General features: G+C 42.9%; 1 protein-coding gene across 1 annotated transcript in view; it reads left to right on the plus strand.

The window, feature by feature from the left end:
• The window catches only part of DTX4 (deltex E3 ubiquitin ligase 4), a 49,609-nt gene that overhangs the window by 25,713 nt on the left and 9,097 nt on the right, over positions 1-14,799 (plus strand). Inside the window, exons 2-7 of the mRNA XM_060771531.2 lie at positions 1,334-2,093; positions 6,464-6,525; positions 8,210-8,371; positions 13,243-13,304; positions 14,306-14,458; positions 14,621-14,782. Coding sequence (XP_060627514.2) covers positions 1,334-2,093; positions 6,464-6,525; positions 8,210-8,371; positions 13,243-13,304; positions 14,306-14,458; positions 14,621-14,782 — 1,361 coding nt within the window. The remainder of the gene's footprint in view (positions 1-1,333; positions 2,094-6,463; positions 6,526-8,209; positions 8,372-13,242; positions 13,305-14,305; positions 14,459-14,620; positions 14,783-14,799) is intronic.

Raw genomic sequence — 14,799 nt, forward strand, 5'->3', positions numbered from 1 at the left:
AGTGAAATGGCTGTTGTCACACTGAAGCAGATGAGTACCATGTATTTCTTGAGTCTCTTGTTTCTACATCTATAGAAGTGGGTTTCTTTCTTTCATAGGAATGATTATTCTCTTCTCTTTTTCAGCAGTGTTCAGTTATTATTTCAGCAGCACTTAGCATTGAATTGTGAAAATGTATATGTGAAGTGACAGAGATAGAAAAAGAGGAGCAAAATGCAGATTATGCATTTGACGTTGACATTCTTTGATAAGAATATAGTATTTAGGAAAAAGTATAAAGGTTCCTCCTCTTGTTCAGTGACAATAAGGATGAGAAACTTGTTTCAAAACCAAAATATGAAAAAGGAGGCTGTGTGCTTCTTGAAATCACTGCAGCACTAGTCAAGAATTGCTACACTGCCAAAGCAAAATAATGGCTGCATTTGAACAGAGAGCATTACTTTTAATTGTATATCACAGAGTGCTCAGTATACAATAATACACGGTCAATATGCCATTGATACACTTTTGGTATAAGGGGAATAATAAAAAAGTGGAAAACTCTTTTATAGTGTCATCATGGCCCCATCTTCATCTGTTGGGCACATCTGTTTCCTTTGAGTTAAAAGTTAACCAATATTCTCTACTCCACTATGTGTGTGGGGCGGGGCATAGGTGATTTTGGCCAATCCAGCACCAAAATTCAATGGCAAAGGTATAGCAGGCTTTGCCAAAACTCCCAGGTGTCATATGTTTCCAATCTTTGTCTTAGGTGTAGTGTATTTAGACCAAACAATATTTGGTGAAAACGAAGACTAGAAGTTAGCTTTCCCATTTTGATTAGAACTGACTGACTGCTAGTCAACTTCCAGTCAGTATCTTGTTCCCTGTTATGGCAGTTGGACATAAAAAGTAGGCTTTTTTCAGCCATAGCCTTTGTAAGCAAAAAAGTGCTTCATGTAGGATCTGGCTTCATAATCTATTTGGTTTCTCTTTCATCTCATTATGTGTGTTCAGAGTGTCTTGTATATATTAGCTTAGCAATCCTTGCAATATCCCTGTAAGGTAGGTAGACCATATTATCCCTTTGTAGATGAGTTGCTGAAGCTGAAAAAAAAAAAACGGAGCTTGCTTCAAGGTACCTAGTGAATTTGTGAGTGAAGATAGGTTCAAGCCAAGGGCTTTGGGGTTTGCATTATTAGCTTCTGTTCTACACTGGCTTTCTTTTTTCACTCGACCTCAAATAGCATTTACCATGCATCCTCAGCAATACTCTGGCGGCCAAGAGTTGTAATCATCTGGCTTCTTTCCTTTCATGACACTCATTATTTTCTTCTCATTACTCTCTTTGCAGGCACTATTCGCCCAGTGCGACGCAGCTATTACGATCCCTCCTCAGCTCCAGGAAAGGGTGTGGTATGGGAGTGGGAGAATGACAATGGCACCTGGACCCCCTATGACATGGAGGTGGGCATCACCATCCAGCATGCCTATGAGAAACAGCATCCCTGGATTGATCTCACCTCCATTGGCTTCTGTTACATCATTGACTTTGGCAACATGGGGCAGATCAACCGCCAGACTCAACGCAAACGCCGGGTGCGCCGCCGCCTTGACATGGTCTATCCTCTGGTCACTGGCACCTTGCCCAAATCCCAGTCATGGCCAGCAAGCCCTGGTGTGGCCAGCACACCCCCTGCGCCTGCCTGCACCTGTCCACAGTGCCTCCTTGTCATGAGCATCAAGGCAGCAGTATCTTCTGGGAGCAATGGAGGGCTTGGGGCAGCAGCGAGCCAGCAGCAGTTGCAGACACAGCAGCCACAGCCACCACCACGGAAAGCCGTCTCTCTTTCTGGAAGCAGCAGACTCCCGACTCCAGCCTCAGTTCACAAGCCACAAGATGGAACGGCCACCATGCGTAGCTCCTTGAAAACCCTGGCATCCCAAGTGAGCCGGAGGCAGGCAGCCAGCACACCAGCCCTTACCACAGCGAACTCTCCTGCCAGCCCTCCTGGTGCCAATGGAAAGGTGACCCGTGCCAGCCTTAATACACTGAACCGTACCAACCTGCAGCGCCTGGCCATTGCACAATCCCGTGTCCTGATTGCCTCAGGGTAATATTTGTTTATTAATTTGCTATGTTCCTATCCCACTTCCCCTTTGGGTGGTGTAGTACAAATCTCTACTGATATTCACAGCTGCTCAGTGAAGTAGATCTGGTTGAGAATGATTGTTGAAAGTCACATAGTGAATATCACAATTCAGAAGAGACTAAGATATAAATTTCCCAGATCCTAGTATTAACTCCCTAACTCAAAAGAGTGGATAAAATGTGGCTTGCATGCTACATGAAGCCCATTGGGGCATGTTAGGCCACTGAGTGAGAGCTGTTTTAGGCACTCTAGTTTTGATCCCAACCCAATTAGAAATGGAGTGTGCAGAGCCCCTTAAAAATGATGCTTGTATGAATTGGCGTATTTCCCTATCCATTAGATTTTGCCCACTCATGCTCTAATCATTACATCAGGCTTTTCTGTTGTCCATTGATATTGTCTAGAACTAGGAAACCTGAAGTGTATCTACACTGCACAGTTACAACAGTTTGTTAGAACTTTAACTGCCATGACATAGTCCTCCAAAATCCTGGGTTTTGTAGTTTGGTGGTGGTGGTGGTGGGGGTAGAATATTGTCTGTTGTATTTGTCTGCTGGGGTATTTTTGTCCAACTCATTAGTGAAAAAAAATCTGTAATACCTCAATTTGTTTCATAAAGATCAAGTAGACAGAATATATTGTAAAAAACAAAAATAACTTTCTGGCCTTGCATCGCACATTTTAGTGCAAATATTAAGACACAAATAGTGTTCAATTCAGCAAGTATTGCAGAATGTCATGCCACAGTCCACTTCAAAAAGGGTCATGACATGCACCAAATGACAAAATATAGGCTTTCATCGAATTGAGCCAGTTAAAATGCTATCAAACTGCTCTAATTTTCAAGTCTGAATCAACTCCCTAGTTTATAGTAGCAATGGTTACGGCTCATTAGTTACAACAAATCAACACACTTCGTCTGATGGATGCTGTTTTATAATGGTACATTTGGGGATTGTTATACAGAAAGAGCTCTTCTGAACTTTCCTTTGGAAGATGTAACTGTCTGATTTGGTCTTCAGAGGTGTCTTTCGGGCACCATTTTCTTATTGTTGGATCATTATAGACAAGGATGAGATAAACTCTATCTTGAGTCATATTTGAAACGTTTACTATCTTAATGGTAAGCTAAGGTTCAGTTCTTCTGCAGGATTTATGAAGGGTTTGTCAGTAGATGAACAAACTAACTTGAAATATTTTACTTAGATATGGGGTGATTTTTTAAGTGTTCTGTATTTTAGCTGTTTTTGATGTAGAGAGGAAACGGATTTCCATAGGCTTTACTAGAGAGGCCTAACTGAGATTCCAGAAGATGCTAGGATGGGTGCCTGGGGCTCTCTGCTGCTGGTTAATGTATGCAATCAGACTTGCATATGTGATAGGAAATTGCTAATGAAGAGCTAAGATTGTCTGTGCAGACATCCCACACCAGCCTCTCTCAAACGCTGCCTCCCGCCTTTCTGCAAATACCACAGACCTCTTTAACCATAAAATAGGGGAGGCTTGTAAACCCCTTTTGAATTTTAATGAGGAAGTGAAACATTCTTTTTCTCTTGCCTTCAGATCTGGGGAGGATTCCTGTCAAAGGGCCTATAGAAATCTTTTCAGGCTGATGATCTGGAAGGCACCCCAGCACTCGGCCTCCCCCACCCCACCAAAACACTCATTCTTGGCCATCTAATTAGCGTGCTTCTTCCCTTTTGTCTGCTTTTGCCATCAGCCTTCTGTTGCTGTCGCTCTCCCCCTCGCTGCCCATGACCCTTCTTCCCAAAGACGTTCCCATCGATGGGAGCAAGGGAGGAAGGGGCCAAGGCGATATTTCCAGGAACAAAAGGCCTTGTGAATAACTTGGAGACACAACCGTGGTTTCTAAAGATCGGGAGAAAGGCGCAGTGAGGAGAGGGCTCGCCAGCAGGGGAGGAGGGTGGAGAAATGCCTCGCTCTTTAGATTAGAGGATTCTCTGTCTCCTGTTAGCCCCTGGCCTGTCTCTAAGGCAACTATTGTCCAGTTGGAAAGGTTCCCCGCTCTGGCTCTAATTCAGGCCTCGGCCATCTCATGCATATTTCCATCGATCCCCTTATTCCCAGATGCCTCTGTACTTCCCTTTTTTGTCTCAGGGGGAACATGAGGGTTGTTTGTTTTTAAATGGCATTTTTGCAGTCAATAAATGGCAGTTTCTTGAATTTGAAGCCAGTGTGTTTACATAAATCGGGCTCGTGAGAATCCAGAAACATGCATTGATGTCTCCTGGCCTTGCGTGGACAGCAGGAATTACCCAGTTTGCAAGGGTTGCTTCTTAAACTTAAATGGAAGGAGTTCTAAGACAAGTGGGCAAATTCCTGCTTTTAAAGGCCTCTCCCAGCATGGCAGCAATGAAATTGGAGTATGCGAAACTGTCAGGCACAGACACATTTTAAAAGGATTGTGGGATTGCTGTTTATTCATACCATACTACCCTGTTCAGTTATTATTTATCCAAGGTATTTATTTATTGCCTCTAGATCCACCAGAGCCCCTGAGGTGATGCACAGTTGATAAAATCACTTTCAAAACGTTACATAAACACCAATTAAAAACAATCCAAATTCAAAACATTCTAAATCCAGACAGTTTAGAAAACAGACAGAGGAGACACCTAGCATTTTAAGAGCTAAATGCCAAATGAAATAGCACTATCTGCACTGCTTGCTGCAAACTCAGAAGAATAGAGCCAGCCTAACCTTCCTTGCGAGACAATGTCACAGTCCGGGTACTGGGACTGCCTTCCACCTCGAAATCGATGTCCTCACTGTGGAAGAACATGTGGATTAAGAATAGGTCTCTACAGCCACCGCCAAGACACTACACTTAGAAGGCAATCATACTCGGACACGAGCGATCGCTGAAGATGTTACAGAGAAAGCCTTTTCATGTAAACCTTTCAGCCTAGCCTCACAGGGTGGTGGGATGTGGAATTGGGCTTCCAGTGATGATCTTAAATTTTAGGCAGCCTCCTATGGGAGGAATTGGTCTTTCAGATATCCTAGGTTGAAGCACTGTATAAGATGTTTTTTTTTTCCCTTCACTAGCAGCTTTATATTCTTTTCTTGTTCTGTTGATAAAAATAAGAGTTTTTACAATTCCTTCCAAAATTGTTTAGGTATCAGTTGCCTATCTAAGATTAGTAGACATTTCTTATTCTATACATGGGTGTCCTTATTGGGTTTCCTTCTATTATTCTAAAGGACCAGGTAGCAACATTCCATGACTTTTGTATTCACATCTGCTGCAAGTAAGTACGGTGAAGAAGGGTGTTAACACAGTACTTGTACAAGCCATAGTCCACCCATATTCGTAGCTGCTTGTGTTTGTTAATTTATGAAGTGGTCCTTTGATTGGGTCTGGAGGTTGGTTATGGCTGGCTGAGACTAGGTCCCAGTTGGGACTGTAGGCACACATCTCATCTTGGAACAGAGGGGTTAGTTCACTCAGATTCTGGTATTAGGATGAAAGTTTAGAAAGGAGCAGTGTTCTTGGATAAAGTCAGGAATGTTTGCATTATCATTCTTCACCACCATTGGCATGGTCAGTCGTGTGCATAATCCTTTCTGTCATGCAGACAAGCAGAAAACAGTGGTCGGAAGAACTCTCCCAGTATACATTTGATTCTCTTTTCACATATACATACATGTACGCACACACTCCCCTTCAGGGAGTCATATGTCTGTCATAACCACAAACTTGCCCTTCCACTAAACCTGTCCTCCCGTTTCTCCCACACACCCTTTTCCCAGATATTTAACATGCCTCTCCCAACTATGTCTTCTTGTTCTGCCAGGGAGTGACTTTATGCCTCAGGCTTCTACCAGCCCAAGGCTAACTGGTAATCTGCCAGGCTAGTTTATCAGGAACATACTGCTTTTTAATGCTGTCAGGGTCCTAACAGAAACTACTCTGGGAATAAAAAAAACCTACAGGGAATTTGTCCACCTGCTGAATGTAGTATCTGCAGGAGAGGTAACGCACCATCTTCCAACACCCACAGTACCTCACCTCCACTCTCTAGATCAGTGGTTCTCAACCTGTGGGTCCCCAGATGTTTTGGCCTACAACTCCCAGAAATCCCAGCCAGTTTACCAGCTGTTAGGATTTCTGAGAGTTGAAGGCCAAAACATCTGGGGACCCACAGGTTGAGAATCACTGCTCTAGAGGGAGTCTGAGGTGTCCTCTGGAATCTGGGTGTAATTAACTTCCTTCCATGTTTGCTTGGTCCTTGGCAGGTGCTGCATTTTGTGTCAAAGTTGAATTGCTCCAAAGCGTCTTACAATACTACTTCATTCTTTCCTCACAGGGTCCCTACAGTTCCTGTGAAAAATCTCAATGGCTCAAGCCCGGTCAATCCAGCACTGGCAGGTAACTGAAGCAAAATCCCTGTGTGACAAGAAAAGTCGTGAATGGCTCAAAACAGTTGCATGGCCTAAATAAGAGACACATAGAGGGCCTGTAATTATCTGTAAGATATATTGCAGAACCATTTCATAGTACAGTGATGTGGGAAAGAAAAGTCTCATAAATCGTTTGGGAGTGGAATAGCTGTGGAGAAATGAATATAAATAGGCATCTGACAGGCTTGGGAGGATAATGTTTATTGTGGTTCGATACATCTGGATGAGGTTAGTAACTTGGGGGAAAGGCTTATGTCCTTACTGTAGTTCAGGCTGTCCATGTTATACATGTTTTAAAAGCTGAATTTATAAAGGGCTTTTTTGGGGAGGGGGGCAGAAGGAATGGCAGGTGGTTAGGTCAGTCTCCCCAACTTGGTGCCCTGCATATGTGTCGTGTTGCAATTTCTATTATCCCTTAAAAACATGGCTCTTATAGTCCAACACAACTAGAGAAGTCCTGGTCAAGGAAGGATGTCTTAGCTTTCTTTTCTGCCCTTTTCTTTGTGACATTACAAGAATTGGAAATGGCTAAAAGAAAAGGTTCCTATAGTTCAGTGGTTTCCAACCTTTGGTCTGCGAATCACCAGTGGTCCACAAGAGCTAAAATATGGTCAACGGCCTCACAATTACTACACTGTTAAAACAAGTGACCGGTCTTGCAAAACCTTTATAGTGCCGAGGCAATGGGGATGTCGGGAATGGAGAGGCTGATTATTATTATTATTATTATTATTATTAACTTTATTTGTACCCCGCTAGCATCTCCCGCAGGACTCGATGCGGCTTACACGGGCCGAAGCCACAAAACACAATACAATAGAAAACATAACACAACAATAAACAAGCAAATCAAACAATTAAGCAAAATAACCACAATGACAATACATCAAGACACTATTAAAACTGGTTCGGCCAGCGCAATGGGGTACAGGGTTAAAAGTGCTGAGATGGCAGGAGGAACGTGGGATTAAGTGCGGTGTGCAGCAACATTAGTTGTGCTAAAGTGCATCTAGGACTTGGGATGGGGATTCCTAATCTGCGAAGGCACATCGAAACAGCCAAGTTTTTAGGTTCCTTCTGAAAACTGCCAGAGTAGGGGCCTGACGAAGCTCTTTTGGAAGGGCATTCCAAAGTCGGGGGGCCGCCACAGAGAAGGCCCTGTCTCGCGTCCCCACCAAGCGCGCTTGCGACGTAGGTGGGATCACGAGCAGGGCCTCCCCAGATGACCGGAGTGAGCGTGTGGGTTCGTAGATGGAAATGCGGTCACGCAACAAGCCTCCTGCTTGCTGTTTCTCCTCCCCCCTCCCCCTGAGCAGAGCCGTTCCATGTGGCACCTGGAAGCAGGAGCGCCTTGGTGTCTTCGTTTTTAGGCCTGTTCCTTGGGTTATTTGGGCTGCTGATAGACCACATCAGCTCTAGATTAATCAATATAGTTGAAACATAGTGAAACAAGTGAAAAGGTTGTGAAGTCCTACAAACAAGGTCAAGTGGAGGATGAATGGATTTGGTGTTATTAATAATTCTGATACAGGGAACATAGATGGAGAGGGAAGACTGTCCATTATAGATACGTAGTACATGAGATGTTTGGGATGGGGAAAGCGTAAGAAGGAGCTGGTCTTGCAAGTGACCCACCCCATTTTTCCACCCAGGAATCACAGGGATCCTCATGAGTGCTGCAGGGCTGCCTGTTTGCCTCACTCGGCCTCCAAAGCTGGTTCTGCATCCCCCTCCTGTCAGCAAGAGTGAAATCAAACCTATCCCTGGGATCTCCAATACTTGCCGCAAGACCACCAAGAAGCAGACCAAGAAAGGTGAGACCAGGAAATATTCCCCCTGCATGTCTCTCTCCAGTGCTTCTAGTAGTATGCAGCTTGAAGGCATCGAAAGGGCCATGACAGAACCTCTATAATATCTGAAAATTATCAGCCCTTCACATAGCAATCTTCATAGATTGGGCCAGTAGCACAAAGCAGGCGTATTGCAGTAAACAACTCAGTTCAGAAATCATGCCATATCATGGTTTGTGGTAACCAAAACTTGCCCACTCAAAACCTTGCAACAGCTTTTAGCTCTGTGGATCACACTGGACATTCCTGTATTTTCAGTCAGTAGTTTACAGACTTTTATTTTCCCCATCTCGCTGATTTGTTTCATGGTTTGCTGTACCTCTTGTCCAGATATCATTTGAAAAAGCCTGATTTTGCATTGTTTCCTCCTTACTCCCACTTTTCTGTCCAAAGCAGTATGCGGCTGCATCCGTTGATAGCCAGAGACAATGGCAGATATCCAATCCAGTGTTCTTCCAAAAGTGTCTCCTGGATTATTCCCATCTGTTGCATTACCTAACACATGTTCCCTGCTGTTAGTTGACTAACACACATCCTCCACCCCCTCATAATTTCGCAACCTGACCATAGTCAGCATACTGTACTGTCTGTGATCCTTTCGCCTTTCGTAATTGTCTATTCCCTAAAAGACTTCACATCTGTTTGACAGATAATAATCCATGCATCCGTTGGATCTGGTAGAAGGAGATACCAGAAGCCTAAGCATTTTCACTGGTGTCTTATTATTTGGGGCTTCTTTTTATTATTATTTATTATTATTTGCAGTTCATCTCTCCAATTTTCCCTGTCAGTATGGCTTCAGTCACACTATCTAGGAGGTTCTGTTTTGTGCATCTATAATTTTGCCAGATGCATAGACTGTTAACCCAGAATGTTTATAACTTCTTATCCGGTATTCTTCCCTTCCACTTCATTATAATGCTTTCAAGGATAGATATACTCAAGATGTTTTGGAGGCTCTTCCAAAAATGAGACAGATGTGTTTGGTGGTTGTGACATATGTTGCTGCTCTTGTCAGTGGTTTGTTTGTTTTTGAATATCCAAATAATATCTCTCTTGTCCTAAGACTAGTTTCAGACAGTTTCTGGAACTAGCTACAGTGTTTTCTGACCCCTCCTTCAGTGGGTTTTCAGTTCTGAGACATGACAGAACAATGTGATCCACTCTCTTTGCTTACATTTCTGGTTTTTTTTTAGTTGTAGTGTATCAGTGAAATGACACTTCTGCACTATAATTGTATAAAAACTAATTCAGAGAGGGAAAATGCCCATTGAACTATAGGACAATAGCCAAAGGTTTTTTTAAGAAAGCCCTCAAAAAGGCTTAATGTAGATCCAAGAAACTGCTACAAAAAGCCCCCACCCCAAAAGCGTGGAATGTGTAAACCATGGATTAATAACAACTGGCAAAGCACAAGTAGCTCTGTCATGAGAACTCACATTTTCCAGGGAGAGTCCCACACATCAGGGTGTAGGGGTGGAGTAGGCAGCCTGATGACCTCTAAATGTTTTTTTTAATACAACTCCCAATAAATGTGCAGCAGTTGGTGATTATGGGAATAATAGTTTAAAACCTCTAAAGAATGCAAGGCTTCTTATCCCTGGATTAATAAAAACGTTCCTGATCAGAGGCTGGCATTCCAGAAAAATGTCTTCCCAAAAACATCGCCTCCTGAGATTTCTCGAGGAGAAATCATTTCTGCACAGAGAATCATTGGTTGCCCTCTCCCCTCTTTGGAAGAACTTTATAAGTCCCACAACCTTAAGAGAGCCCAGAAGATCCATCTCACCCAGCATATTCTTTTTTTTTTAAATTATTACCATCAGGCAGATGATACAGGGTAACAAAGGCAAGGAGAAACAGACTAGGAGACAGCTTTTATCCTATTTATTTATTTACCACATTTATATCCCGCCCCTTTCTACCTCGAAGGGGACTCAGGGCAACCTTACAAAGGCCATATATTAATACATTGGTAAATAAACAAAAACATTAAAACCAAACCCATTAAAGACATAGAATTAAAACATCAATTAAAATCACATGATCAAAATCCTAGAGCTGTGGCTATGTTGAACTCCATGATTTCACATTGATATGGCATTGGGGGTTGTGCGGTGGTGGAGGGAGTGTGGAGGGATGGGTGTACTGTTTTGTGGTGTGCACTGGGAAAGCATTTAAGTTTCATTGTACAATGTACAGTGACGATAAACTTAGTCTATTCTACTATTTTGTTCTATTCTCAAGTGGCCAGTTTAGAACAGTATCCCAATAAGGATAATTTTGTTTTGATTACAGCATAGTGTGCTAGCTACTTGCTTTATTTGTTTGTTTGTTAAAATATTTATATCTTTCCATTCCTCTGAAGAGCTCAGGGCGATATATGATCAACCCTCTATATCCACGGATTCCACCATCCATGGTTTAAATATATATATTTTTCTTTAAGCCCCAAAGCATAACCTGATTTTGTCATTTTATATAAGGAAGTGGTTTTCAACCTGTGGATCCCCAGGTGTTTTGGCCTACAACTCCCAGAAATCCCAGCCAATTTACAAGCTGTTAGGATTTCTGAGAGTTGAAGGCCAAAGCATCTGGGAACCCTCAGGTTGAGAACCACTGATATAAGGGATACAATTTTACTATGCCATTGTATATCATGGGACTTGTGCAGCCACAAATGTTAGCATCTGCAGAGGGTCTGGAACCAAACTGCCAGCAGATACCAAAGGCTCACCGTACTATAAAATAGCACATAGAATCGAAGGGTTGGAAGAGACTCTCAAGGAACAGGCAGTCCAACCTCCTGCTAGAGATGGCTGTTGGTTTTCTATTTAAAACTGCTCAAAGAAGGTTGTTCTCTTTCCCACTTTGCATTTTACAATGTTATGAGGGTTGAATGAAAAGTAATGCCTCCACGTTCGTAATTCCTCAACAGATGGCGGTACCAGATGTGGCATGTACTGGCTTGTTCAGTAGACTCTCCTCTACAGTTCAGTTTTGGTGGGAAGCCTTAGCATTGAACAGTTGTGTTGTTAAAATGCGAAGTGTGGAACCCTGCACAGATGGTCGGTCAATGCAACTTAAGCAATGTGCAGTCATTGAATTCTTGACAGCAGAAAGTGTCACCCCAAAGGAGATTCATCAGAGAATGCAAGCTGTTTATGGTGTTTGTGTTGATGTGAGTACTGTGTGTTGTTGGCGAGTAAGTTTAAAGATGTCAACCTTTTGCTTGTGAAACTCAGTGGTTGCTGTCACAGGATGTCCAACTCTTTGTTTGTCAGATGTTCCCACCTCAACATCTTTAAACTTACTCGCCGCACTTTAACAACACAACCATTCAATGCTAAGGCTTCCCACCCAAATGGAACTGTAGAGGAAAGTCTACTGAACAGGCCAGTACCTGCCACATACCAGTACTGCCATCTGTTGAGGAGTTCTGAGGGTGGAGGCATTACTTTTCATTCAACCCTCGTATGTGAAATCAAGGCTTTGAGGAATTGGAGTTTGTATTCTCATATAGGAAAAAAAGCAGAAGTTGTACTGTGACCTTGGTGAAAGTTAGAAAGCATGTGGCAGGTGCCAAACAAGCGTGTAATATTCTGGAAGAAAGAAGTTTTAAAGCAAGAATAGACAATAGCTAATATATAATGTTGCAGTATAGGATGCTCCTGGCCAGTATGGTATATTCTATTACTCCCATCCCATTTTCCCCCTCAGGAAGCACACTAGTTTAGAGTCTAGTTTAGAGTGACAGAGATCAGAATCCGGCAATGTCCAATGAGAGTTAGCCTTAGTCCTTGTTCTTTCCTGAACGAACTCCTCCAAGATGCTGTCAGTGATCCTGAAATGCTTCATTTGGCACTGCAACTGAGGGAGGTACCGTGCGCTGCTTCTCTTTCAGCTGATGTTGGACCAGCATCTAGTGCTGTATTTGGTATTTGTGTCTGCAACTGTTACTGTTTAGTCATGGGGAGGTTACATCTCCAGTACTGAGCCTACTACTACAGCTGTTTAACACAGCACCATTGGTTCCGGATGGTGTCATAAGAAGTAGTGACTACTAACAGGCCGGAATTTACATCTGCTGTCATGATGCCATTTGGAAATGTTGACATGTGATATAGGTGCATCCGTTTGGACTACTTTGTAATGTTCTGTGTGGAACTGCCTTTCCAAAAAATTTAGAAATTTTAGCTGGTTCAGAATTTTGCATCTGGACTATTTATCTGTCATTAGTTAGTATTTCAAGAGAGGCATGATTTCTTTGTTAAGACAGCTTATCTGGAAAAAGGTCTGTTTCCTGGCACAATTCAAAGGTGCATGTGTGTGAGTGTGTGTATGTATGTATATATGTATATGCATATGTGTGTGTGTGTGTGTATGTGTATGTGTGTATTAGAATAAATAGCAAACCACCCTGCAAAGCTTCACGTACCAGTTATGTCGATTAACAACAATTGTATCCAATCATAAAATGCAATAAAATGCCAAACAGAAAAAGCATAGTCAAAACAGCAATTATATGACAGATGCAATTATACAATAAAATAGATAGGGATGGCAGGTGATACATTAAATAGGGGAGAGGGAAACTTTCATCTTCTGAACTTCAACTTCTCAAACTTTAGTCAGCATGATCTGTGGTAAGGGACTAACCATGGATTGTTGTCCAACAACACCTGAAGGGCAGTTCCCTATCTCCAAACAAAGAGCTCTGCTCCCCTTATAGTAATCCTTTGTTGCCATTCCTTGCCCTACCTTGTAACACATTTATGGACTTGGGAATTGTGTCTCCAACATGCTGATCTTTCCCTTTCATTATCCCTGATCAGGTAAAACCCCAGAAGAAGTTTTGAAAAAATATCTACAGAAGGTGCGTCATCCTCCTGACGAGGTAAGTTTAGTTTTTTAAATATATGTGCACACTCAGTATAGCACATACATTGTAAGTGCAAAGGCTGAATATAAAATCTCAGCCTTCCATTTTTCCTCCTGAATATTTTTCCAAGGACATTTTTACTAGTCTAAATATTGCTCTCGTTGTTACTCCTGAACATTTACCTTGCACTGGGAGAGGACTGGTCATTGAAATGAAGCAGTTTCTGTCCATTCCATTTGTAATCTACACAGAAAGTAACCCTGAACTGGCACATAATTAATGAATGGGGAAACATAGAATAAGGGAAGCTGAGCGGAAGGTCAGGTAACTTGATTTAGCTGAGGAAAACCTTGCTGGAGAAGCATATTTGTGGAGGAACCTTCAAAGAAGAGAAAGGGGAAGGTCACTTCCTCTCAGTGCACAGTGCTGTGCCCAAAATAGGTTGAACATCTTGGGTAGTTTCTTTAAAGCAGCGGTTCCCAACCTTTGGGCCTCCAGGTGTTTGGACTTCAGCTCCCACTATTCCTGACAGCTGGTAAGCTGGCTGGGATTTCTGGGAGTTGAAGTCCAAAACACCTGGAGGCCCAAAGGTTGGGAACCACTGCTTTAAAGTTTCAGCTAAACTTGAAATGGATTCATTGCACTGCCAACATGGGAGCCACTTCTCAATAACATTTCCAAGCTCCACTGCTGGTGTCTGTTTTCCAGCAGGATTGCTTGGAACTTATTTGGCTCACAGGCCAGAGAAAGGTTCCCCACATATATGAGGAATATGGGGAGACACTTGTATGCACCAGGAATCAGTGTGGCAGATGGAAGAGAGTAATGGGAATGGAGAAGGTAGCAATGTATGAGATGAGCTTCACACAGACTTCTCTCTCATTTCCAAGGAGGGCATTAAGCTGGCCTGCTCTTTGGTCATTGTGGCAAGGAACTTCTTCAGTGCAGTGTTTCTGAGTATGTGCATTTTTTCTGCTTTGTTTAGTATGGCGTTCTTTCCCCTTTCCCTCTTTTAGGATTGTACCATCTGCATGGAGCGCCTCTCTGCCCCCTCAGGCTACAAGGGACCTCAGCCAGTGATCAAGCCGGATCTGGTGGGCAAGCTCTCCAAGTGCGGCCACATGTATCATCTCCACTGCCTTGTGGCCATGTACAACAATGGGAACAAGGTATGTTACTACAGAGAGTAAGGCAGAAGTGGAGGAGAGGCCTGCAGCCATTTGGCTGGATCATGCAGTGAATTTGATGGAGGTCACAGGATGTTGAGAGTGATGCTGTTTAATATCTTTTTCTGATGTTTAAGTTTCATTGCTTATTTATCTTGTTTTTAGGATGGGAGCTTGCAGTGTCCAACTTGTAAAACCATCTATGGTGTTAGGACTGGTACCCAACCTCCTGGAAAGATGGAGTATCACCTTATTCCTCATTCGTTGCCTGGACACCTTGACTGTAAAACCATCCGAATTATCTACAACATTCCACCAGGGATGCAGGTGAGATATGTGCTCTG

This window comes from Anolis sagrei, chromosome 1, assembly GCF_037176765.1.
Source record: "Anolis sagrei isolate rAnoSag1 chromosome 1, rAnoSag1.mat, whole genome shotgun sequence".
In the NCBI taxonomy this organism is placed as follows: Eukaryota; Metazoa; Chordata; class Lepidosauria; order Squamata; family Dactyloidae; genus Anolis; species Anolis sagrei.